Source organism: Neophocaena asiaeorientalis, unplaced genomic scaffold (genome assembly GCF_003031525.2).
Source record: "Neophocaena asiaeorientalis asiaeorientalis breed wild unplaced genomic scaffold, Neophocaena_asiaeorientalis_V1.1 scaffold607, whole genome shotgun sequence".
Taxonomy (NCBI): Eukaryota; Metazoa; Chordata; class Mammalia; order Artiodactyla; family Phocoenidae; genus Neophocaena; species Neophocaena asiaeorientalis.
In genome coordinates this window covers 849,504-859,996 of record NW_020173405.1, presented here as the reverse complement: position 1 = coordinate 859,996, position 10,493 = coordinate 849,504, and the positions used below count along the sequence as shown (strand labels likewise).

Below are 10,493 nucleotides of genomic sequence, written 5' to 3'. Positions count from 1 at the left end.
CTGAGCCTGCGCGTCCGGAGCCTGTGCTCTGCAACGGGAGAGGCCACAACAGTGAGAGGCCCGCGTACCGCAAAAAAAAAAAAAAAAAAAAAAGATCTGTCTGGCATCAGGTAGCTGCACCCCCTGCATTTTGGTTCAGTGAAGTTGAACTTCAGAGAGGGCAGTACTTTGCCTGATGTCACAGAGCATGATTAGTTTTTAAAGTGGGCTCCCAGGGGCAAAGTCTACAGTGTCCCAAGGACAAAGGGCCTCCCTCCAGGCTATTCCAGCTGCAGGCAGCTCAAGGGCTGCTTAGGTGGTATTTGGGGCAGAGGTGGTAGACACCCCTGGGAAGGCCAGCTGGGTTTGACCCCTCCCCTGTACAGAGTGGCCTTCATGAGGAGGGGGGGCCCCAGGAGCTCAGCCCTGTGCCGGTAGCAATGTCAGCTTGGTGTGGTGGTGGCGGTACAGTTGACACAGGCAGCGACGGCCAGTGCCACAGCCACTAGCCACATGTGACAGTCGATATTTTAATTGTAATTTGTGAAAATTAAACAATTCAGTTACTCCATCACACTAACTTCATTACAAGAGTTCAGGGGCCACATGTGGCTAGTGGCTGTGGTATCAGACAGTGTAGAAATAGAACATTTTCATCATTGCAGAAATTCCAGGGTCCAGTGCTGGTCTAAAGGGTCTTTCAGAGGCTCCTTGGAGGAGCCAGTGACCCTGTAGCTGTCCTGGTGGCATGAACAAGACAGGCTCCCCCCGCCCTGCGACAAGGCCTTTACAGGTTTCCTAAGGGACCTCGTGGGTGACAGCGGCACTTACTTGGCAGTGACTTAACGCCGGCACCCAGCGGGCCTGGGGCCAGGTTCTCAGGCGGCCTGCAGGAAGATTGGGGCCAAAGTGTGGTCCGATCATCACCTCGTCCCGCCCAGTCTCAGACCCTTTTCCAGGCATTTCCTCCTGACTCCCATTCTCTGTGCCTGTGGGTGAGTCTACTCCCTACGGTGGCCTCAGCTTCTTCAGCTGAGAAGTGACCGTGCAACGCAGGGAAGGCTCTCCTCCGGCTCTGCTGGCCACTCCTTGGAAACGGTTGAATCCGTTTATCATCTCTGTTATACAGTGTTACCACAGGGCAAGGGAGCAGTGGGGTTTGGTTTTCATCTTAGAGAGCCGGAAATGAACACCATCCCTGCCCCCAGGAGCTCCCGGGGGACAGTCCTGCTGGCCCTGAGATGTCCCCAGCTTCCTCACCGGAGCGACTCCAAGCCGGAGCTGGCACTAAAGGCATGATCACGGCTCAGAGAGGTTGTAGAACCTGTCCTAGATCACACAGCAGTGGAACTGCGATTAGAAGCCAGGCTTCCCGACTGTCCGCAGAGCGCTAACTCAGATAAAAACCAGCATTTATCAGGCACCGACCGTACGCCACGAGCTTTGCAGGCAGGGTTTTCCCAGTGAAGTAGGCCTGAGATGCTGGTGGTCTTGGTCGCAGGGCCCCCTGTGTTAGGCCTTCCTGTGCAGTAGGCCTGCCAATCTCAACTCTGGGGCTGCAAAAAGAACCTCTTTGCCTCATACCCACACGGGATGCCCCGGTTTAGAGACTCTTTCCCACCAACCGGGCCCCATTGAATCCCCACAACAAGCCCATTACAACTCTGGGAGCTGGGCTGCTTGTCCGCATTCTACACATTTGGAAATTGGGGCCCAGAGAAGGGCGTGACTTGTAGGAAGAGGCTGATGCAGGATTGAAGCCTGGATCTGTCTGTGCCTTGGTTCTCCTGGAACCCCTCCCACCTCCTCATCCAGGACTTGGAGAGAGCCCAGGACAGGATCATTCCTGAGGCTGGGGCCAGGCCCGAGGCAGGAAGCCCACCCCAGAACAAGGAGGAGGAAGGGGCACAGGCCACGTCCTCCTCCAGCCCCTGTAACCTTGTCTTCTTCCCCTGACCTTGGCCAAGCTCTGTGGGTGTCGTTCGTTCATTCCCACTGCAGTCTAAGACCCAGAACGTTGGGACGGTGACCTCTCCCTGGAGCTGCTGGTGGGATCTCGGGCAGCTGGGAGCTCACCTCCCACCCCCCAAAGCTGGCACTGGGGGTGTCCAGAGTGGGGGATCCTTCCCCCGGCTTACATCCCTGCTCCCCCGGCAGTGCTCAGCGCTCTCCAAGCTGAACGCAGAAGTGGCCTGTGTCGCTGTGCATGATGAGAGCGCCTTCGTGGTCGGCACCGAGAAGGGGAGGATGTTCCTAAACGCCCGCAAGGAGCTGCAATCAGACTTCCTCAGGTTCTGCCGTGAGTACTCGGGGCTCCAGAGGGCCAGTCCCCACTGTCCCTGAGGGGAGGAGCTCTGGCGCGTTGCTGGGTCCCTGGAGCAACACCGGGTGGCCCTGTGTGGGAGGAGACACTGGGCAGGAGGGGCTGCTGCAAGCTTCCCAATGTGGCGTTATCAGGGGCGGCCACAGTTTTCGTTGGAGTCACACAGCAGCCCCTCGGCCGATAAAGACTCTGGGCAGGCCAGACCCAGCTGCCTCCATGTGCTCGTGGACGAGGGGGACACTGTGGCCCAGTTGCTGTGCGGCCCTGATGCAGGGACCCAGTGCACGTGCTCAGCTAATGCTTACTGAGCGCCTGTTGTGTGCGACACCCTTTAAGCACGAACTCACTTATCCTGACGTCAGAGGCTGGCACTGACCCTGTTACAGTAGCAGAATCTTGGAGCCGCCTCCCGGTGGCCCGTGGGAATGACGTGACTGAGGACTTGTCCAGCACGTAGGAAATGCTCTAGAAACGGGAGCAGCTAGGGATGATGTGATAAATAGAGCCACGGGCTGGGCCACGTGCTGGTGCTGTTTACTGTTCCCAGCAGGCTCGGGAAACAGTCATCACCGGTTTACAAATGAGAAAATGAGATGCAGTGAGTGTAACCATAGGGGACACACAGCTGACGAGTGATGGAGGTGGAGTTTGCTCTTTCGGCTGCACCCCTTCAAAACAGGGGGGATGCAGGGACTTCCCTGGAGGTCCGGTGATTAAGACTCCGCGCTTCCAATGCAGGGGACGCAGGTTCAAGCCCTGGTTGGGGAACTAAGATCCCCCATGCTACGTGGCGCAGCCAAAAAAAGAAAAACGAGGGATGCAGCATGGGCACCCCCGGGACCCCTGCCAAAGCGTCCTGGTTGCTCCCAGAAGAAACCAACACCAGCACTCAGAGCTGTGAGCCGGGACCCCCGAGGCAGAGGGGTCGTTCCGAAGCCCCCGACTCTTCAATGCTCCCTAGGCCGTCAGGGCCCCTCATAAGCAGCCCCGGCCTCTGCACTCTCTCCTCCCAGCATCCCTGGAGCTCACCAGGCTGCGCTGTGCTAAAGTACACGTTCCCCGGCTCTGTGTGTCCCTGCTCACCACTGCCTTTTGTCCCTGCTGTTCCCCACCTGGAAGGCCCTCGCTCCTCCCCTCTGCCTGGCAGACGCCTCCCCAGCCTCCAGACTGACATCCCTCCCGCCCCTGGCCCCATCGGTGCCCCTCCGCCCCAGCGCCCATGCCTGACTGCCCCCCACCCCTCGCAGCTTCCTGTGCCCTAAACTTCCATCCACGCCTACGCCCCAGCTTGGCGGGGAGCTCCCGAGGCAGCTCAGCTTCCCCTTCGTGGTGGATGAAGTCCTATGGGGTTAGAGCCTGGGCGGGCATTCTAGCCCAGAAGTTGGGACTCAGAGATCTTGGGGTTAAGAGCAGGCCCTAGAGGCAGACGCCTGGGCCCACGTCCTGGCTCTGCCAGCTGCTGCCTGCTGGGCCTCAGCCTCTTCACCTGTGAAAGGGGAGGACACTGCTACCCTGTCCTGGGTCGATCTGAGGATTAAACGAATTAATACACAGCGAGCACTTAGAACAGTGCCTGGCACTTAGTTTGCACTCGCTAAACACCATCTGTTTTTCGCACCGTTATCAGCATTTCCATCACCCGACCCCGGCCTGGGCCTGGACCCTGGGATCAGCCATTTCTGGGAAGGCTGTCCCCCCACCACACACACACACCGTGCTGGGGCGTATCGTTACTGGGGTCCAGCCACTTCCCCAGCCAGCCCCCTCTCCCACCCGGCCCTCAAAACCTGTACCCTCTCCAAGGTTGGGCAGGGGGCTGGACCGGTGTAGGGTGGGCAGTGGCAGGGTCCTGAGGCCCTAGATGGCCAGGCTGGGAGCCAGACTGGGGCCTGGGGAAGGTGCACCTGGCTTCCCAGAGCCAGGCACGGCTGCTATTTATAGCACCGGGAACTTGGCTGGTCTATTTCAAGCTTCTCAGGTCCCAGAGGAGAGCACACTCCAAGCTGGGAGGGGTGCCCCCAAGCCCTCTTCTCATCCCCTTTCCAGTGCAGTGCCTAGCATCTTCCCAACCCAGGGATCCACGGACACTCCCAGGCCCCCACCCTGGCCCAGCCTGGCATGAACCTGCCTCTTCCCAGACCCTCAGCCTCTTGGTGGAGTCCCCATCATCTCCCCATTTGGCAGAGCAGAAAACTAGGGCCTCAACTGGTTAATTCAGAAATAGGTGATGGGGGACTTCCCTGGTGGTCCAGTGGCTAAGACTCCATGCTCCCAGTGCGGGGGGCCCGGGTTCGATCCCTTGTTTGGGGAACTAGATCCCGCATGCATGCCGCAACTAAGAAGTCTGCATGCCGCAACTAAGAGTCCACATGCCGCAACTAAAGAGCCTGTGTGCTGCAACTAAGACCCGGCACAGCCAAAACAAATAAATAATAAATAAATAAATATTTTTAAAAAAGAAAAGAAAAAAGAAATAAGTGATGGAACAGACATTCGTTGAACCCCAGTTCTGAGCCAGCCCATCTGGTCTCTCATGAGAGCTCACAGACTGAGGCCCAGAGAGGGAAGGGACTTGCGTAAGGTCACACAGCGAGTTAGAGGTGAGCAGGGATGAATGCCCTCTGCTGGGCACTGGGAACCCTGAGGTAAGCAGCCCTGGCCCTAGGCAGGGCGGTTGGGGCAGGCCTTACTCACCCATTTATTCTTCCTTCATTCATCCACTTGCACTCCATGTTGGGTGCCCAGCTACAGGGCTTAGCACAGGGCAGGGACGTCCCAGCTCACTGGGCTGGTGGTGTGATGAGTACTCACCATGGCCCCGCGTGCTCTGTGTCCCACAGGAGGGCCCCCGTGGAAGGAGCCGGAGGCAGAGCACCCCAAGAAGGTGCCTCGGGGTGAGGGTGGCAGCCGGAACATCCCACGGTCTGCCCTGGAACATGGCTCGGACGTGTACCTTCTGCGGAAGATGGTAGAGGAGGTGTTTGATGTTCTTTATAGTAAGATCCTTCCTCATTCCATTTGGGGCCCCCAGGCGGGTGGGAGCCCCCAGCCCTGCCCAGAGGAGGAGGCCCCCTCCTGCCCCACTACAGGCCCTGGGCGGAACCTCAAGGCGTGGGTTCCTTCTCTCCCCACCCCCAGCCCTCCCTCATTCTGCATCCCCAGGCGTGGATCTGCTGTCCCAGCCCCATTCCCTGAACCAACATCCCTACCACTCCTGCCCTGGCGCTGCTCACTGCTCCCTTGTGCCTCGAAGAGGCCCCAGGCTTGCCCTGTCTCCTCGCCACCAGCCCAGCTCCCTGCTGTCCCCACCTGCCCTGTGACCAAGGGCATCTTCCCAAAGCACAAGTCTGACCACAAAGCTCTTCCCTCTGCTGCCTACTCGGGCTCCCTGTCACCCTGGGCGTGGCATCAGACCCTACCACGGCCCGTCCCCAGCCCCCTCCAGCCACGCTGACCCACCTCCTATTCTCCTGCTCATTCTGGCCTCATTTCACACCTGCTGTGACCTTTGGGCCGACCTTCCCCTCCTCTGTCTGGTGGACGCCTCATTGCTCTCTAAGGCTCAGCTCCAGGAAGCCCCCAGCTCTGAGCTTGGTTAAGGCCTCCTCTGGGCACCCACTATGCCCTGTGTCCTCACTCGTCCAGTTGCTCTCCAGGATCAGGGACTGTATCTGCTCTTTCTGCTGTTCCTAGCCTGCACTTCAGAGCCCAGCAACAGTGGGCTCTCAGAGGGTGTTTGTTGAATGACTGAGTGAAGGCTAACTGCCCAGCCAAGTACTACCTTTGGGGTGGAAGAGGGGAGGGGACAGGCAGGCCTGGTCTCCCTTGGGAAGTGTCAGGTTGCAGAGTCTCTGGCCCAGTGGTGACCTTCACACTCCCTGGGTGACCTCATGCGGGTCCCTTCCGTCCCTAAGGGTCCCACCCCATGATTTCTAATTTGCTTTATTCCTTTCCCTAATGCAGCCTTTGGTTCTGTGGAGCAAAGGTCGGGGTGGGGTGGGGGGACTCCTGCTGTTGTCTAGATGTCAGGAGGAGGCCAAGAGGGGTAGGGGGCCCAGAGGCCCTGGTGGGCATGCTGGCCCCGGGGATGGGAGGACTTGTCACGCATGGTTGGCTGTGCCACTGCAGACGCTTTTGCCAGATGCAGGGTTCACGCCCAGAGCCCCCTGCACCCCTGCTCACTCTGCTCTGACCCCCCTTGCCTGCCTCGGGCAGAATCAGAGGTGATTATGAGGGGAGGGGCTTCCTTCTGGCTCCAGGTGGGAGGCAGCAGATGTCTGTGAGCCCAGACGCTCGGCCCTCCCTCCCCTCCCCCCTTCCCGCGTGCTCAGCAGCTTCTCATCCTGTCTCCTCTCTCTTCTGCTTCCTCTCCATTCCTCTCTTCCTTACCTGCCCTCTTCTCCCTCGTTTTCCTTTTCCCTTCCTTCCTGTGGCTGTTTTCTTGCAGTTTCTCTCCCTCACCCCTCTCTCCTCACCCGCTGCTCGCAGCCCCGGGGCCTGCTTTCCCCTCCACCCAGATGCCCAGAGAGGAGAATGGCGGGGGAAGCAGGGAACCCCCTCGATGGGGCAGCCCCAGCCCTCAGGTGCAGGCCGCAGGCCCCTGTCCACAGCCCCTGCCGCCCCCCTCACCGCCGGCAGGGGCTTATTCTGTGGGAGGTTTGCAGTGAAGGGGCCTCTGGGGTCCTGTTTCCTGGGGATCCGGCACCACAGGGCGTCACTCAGCGCGGCCCCAGCTCCGGGGCGCGTCCCGTGCTCACCACAGCCCGGCTGCCGTCTCATACTAGGCCCCCTCCTCGACCCCTCCCACAGGTGAGGCCCTGGGCCGGGCCAGCGTGGTGCCGCTGCCCTACGAGAGGCTGCTCCGGGAGCCGGGGCTGCTGGCTGTGCAGGGGCTGCCCGAGGGCCTGGCCTTCCGGAGGCCGGCCGAGTACGACCCCAAGGCCCTCATGGCCATCCTGGAGCACAGCCACCGGATCCGCTTCAAGCTCAAGAGGTGAGTGAGGCAGCCCGCCTGGGAGCGGCCGGCCCGGGGCCTGGTGGCTGGACCCTGGGGGCCAGGCCGGGCCGGGCGATGACCTGCTTCTGTGCGGGCTCAGCCGCTCGTGGCCACTTGTCCTGCCCGAGGGCAGGGGGCTTCAGACTCCCACAGGGGACCCTGGTTGTAAGAGCTCCCAGTCCGATGGCAGAGGTGAGGCAGAAACTCAGTCACAGAGCATGCTCTGAGCCAGGTGTGGAGTCACGGAAGTCTTCCCCGGGGGACTTCTGTGTTGCAGAGAGGCTTGGTTGGGGAAGAAATAGCACCAGTAGCACTCCAGGTATCAGGAACAGCCCGTGCAAAAGCATGGAGGCGGGAAGCCACATCGTGGGTGCTTGCTTGGGTTGTCAGCCGAGGGCTCCATTAGGGACTGACGGGCCATGAGGTCATGGAGGCTGGGCCGGGGAGGGTACCGATCTCTGGGGCAGCCAGGAAGCAGCCTGAGGGCTGAACGTGGCCCGTCAGGGCTCGGGCACCGCGGCCAGTGCACGAGCGATGCGTTAGGGGGTGCGAGGCGATCAGCTGCAGCTGAAAGGATGTGATTGGTGGAGAGGGGACACAGAGGCCACGGGGCAGGGCCCAGGTCCTTGGGTGGCCCAGCCGTGTGGCCCTGGGCACGTCACACCCCCACCCGGGCCTGCACCCCGACCTGTAAAATGGGGACTGGTCATGCATACTTCACGGGCTGTCGTGTTCTGCAGAGGGAGGGCTCGGGGAAGACATACCCCTGGTGGGACAGGTGGATGAAGCTGTCTTGTGTCCTTTCCTTCACCCAGGCCGCTCGAGGATGGCGGGCGGGACTCGAAGGCCCTGGTGGAGTTGAATGGCATCTCCCTGATAGCCAAGGGGTCTCGGGACTGTGGCCTGCACGGCCAGGCCCCCAAGGGGCCACCCCAGGACCTGCCCCCAGCCGCCACCTCCTCGTCCGTGGCCAGCTTCCTGTATAGCACCGCCCTTGCCAACCGCACCGCGCGGGAGCTCAAGCAGGAGGCACCCGCCTGCCCTCTTGCCTCCAGTGACCTGGGCCTCGGCCGGCCTGGGCCTGAGCCCAAGGCCCCCACTGCCCAAGACTTCCCAGACTGCTGTGGTAAGCTGCTGCTGGGACTCCCGAGTCTGGGGGGTGGGGAGGGTGGGACAGAGGTCACTCATGCAGGGGCAGCTTCCCAGGGCAGGTCGGGGTGCTCAGGGCTGCAGGGGGCACGTCGGAGCAAGGAGCTGGGACGGGACAGAAGGCGTGGTAGCTTGGACTCAGTCAGACCCCGGGCCTCTGCCCAGTCATCTGTGAACAGTATCCTTGCCTGGGACCAAGAGATGCCCGAAAGGACTCCCACGGGAGTCTATGGAGGGAGAGAGTAGACACGCTAATCAGGTACGCGCATTTAATGAGCACCTACTACCTCCACCCAGTGTGGATTAGGGGTACTGGAAGCATAAGAAAAGGAACAGCTGGGCCTGAGAAAGACCTGTGTCCATATTTTGACCCCTGTACTTAATGGCTACGTGTCCCAGGGCAAATCTCTACCTCTTTGAGCCTCAGTTTCCTCATCTGTAAAATGGAGATGCCAGTAGTACCTGTCTCGCTGGGCTGTTATCGTGATGAAATGACAGAGCACATTAGAAATGCACATTCTCAGGCCCAGCCACAGCCCTGCTGAATCTGGCACTTTGGGGGCGGGGTGAGCCCCAGCTGCCTGCAAACTGACGAGTCCACCAAGTGTTTCCGACGGGTGCTCAAGTTTGAGAACCTCTGTATTAAAGCACCGAGTCCAGTGCTTGGCACAGAGTAGGTGCTTATAAGTTATACTTAACTGTTATTGTTATTATGAGAAGGAGAAAAAAGGACACCCCCTCCCCTCCACAGCCATGAGGGCTGAGCAGGGGGGTGGGACTTATATGCCTGAAACAAGTGTCCCCATCTGTAAAGTGTGACCTGGGACGTCCTGCCCTCCCCGATCTGCCATTCGGAGAGCACACTCTGCTAAAGAATGTCTCGGGCCTCTGGTCAGGGAACTTGCCTTGAGTTCATGATCACAGGGCTCAGTCCTGGGTTCTCCCTGGTGGGGGAGACTGTTACCCCAGAGCCCCAGCCCGTGCACTCAGGCCAGATCTGGGGAACCCCTCTTGGGGCCCACCTGGAACCTGTACCTTTCCGCTCCCTTGTCCAGGACAGAAGCCCACTGGGCCTGGCGGTCCTCTCATTCAGAACGTCCATGCCTCTAAGCGCATCCTCTTCTCCATCGTCCATGACAAGTCAGGTAGGACAGTGCCCGTGGCAGCACCCTGACCAGAGCGGGGATCCAGGACTGGGGTGGTGCTTATTACTGAAATGGATGTGTGTCCACTGGGTCTTTGTGAGAGAAAGGAGGAATGGCACCGCACAAGGGACTTGTGAGTGAAACCAGAGTGAAGCCAATATATAACAGTTACATATTGCTGCATGCCAAATTGCCCCCAAACGTAGCTTAAAATGACAAGCATTTATACCTTACGGTTTCTGTGGGTGAGAACTCAGGAGCAGCTTAGCTGGGTGGTCTTGGCTCAGAATTTCTCAGGATGTCAGCTGGGGCTGTGATCATCCGAAGGCTCGATTGGGGCTGGAGGATCCACTTCCAGCTCACCCATGTGGCTGTTGGCAGGATACCTATTCCTTACTACCTGGGCCTCTTCAGGGCTGCTTAAGCGTCCTCAAAACGTGGCGACTGGTTTCTTGGAGCTAGTGATCTGAGAGAGAGTAAGGAAGGAACCACGTCTTTTATGACCCAGCCTCAGAAATCACTGTCACTTCTGCCATATCCTACCCATTAGAAGTCAGGAACTTGGTCCAGTTCATATCCAAGGGAGAGAGAGGAATTAAACTCCACCTCATGAAGGAACAAGGGTCAAAAAAATATGTAGACAGATTTTAAAAGTACCACACAGTACAGAGAACCAGAAAGTTTGGGATTCATTTGTACCAAAAAGGGATGTAGTGAGACTTCCCAGCAACTTTGCCTTATGGAGGTCTCAGCCTCACCTTCAGTGAAAGGTTCTTTAAGAAACCTAGTTTCCTGGGATCAGAATGGAGACCGCCACTGCCACAAACAAGCTGCATCCCAGGCAGGGAGGGGACCTGGATGTCCAGGCAGAACGGCATGGTGGGAGGCCGTGGTGGGCAAG

At 59.2% G+C, this 10,493-nt stretch overlaps 1 protein-coding gene across 6 annotated transcripts in view; it reads left to right on the top strand.

Annotated features, from left to right (window-relative positions):
* Window positions 1-10,493, top strand: part of GTF2IRD1 (GTF2I repeat domain containing 1) — an 80,345-nt gene that overhangs the window by 803 nt on the left and 69,049 nt on the right. For 5 of the 6 annotated variants that reach the window (XM_024747190.1, XM_024747191.1, XM_024747189.1 and 2 more), the window contains exons 2-6: window positions 2,137-2,278; window positions 5,143-5,298; window positions 7,112-7,295; window positions 8,114-8,424; window positions 9,503-9,592. In XM_024747190.1, coding sequence (XP_024602958.1) covers window positions 2,137-2,278; window positions 5,143-5,298; window positions 7,112-7,295; window positions 8,114-8,424; window positions 9,503-9,592 — 883 coding nt within the window. The remainder of the gene's footprint in view (window positions 1-2,136; window positions 2,279-5,142; window positions 5,299-7,111; window positions 7,296-8,113; window positions 8,425-9,502; window positions 9,593-10,493) is intronic. The other variant, XM_024747192.1, reaches the window with a different exon arrangement.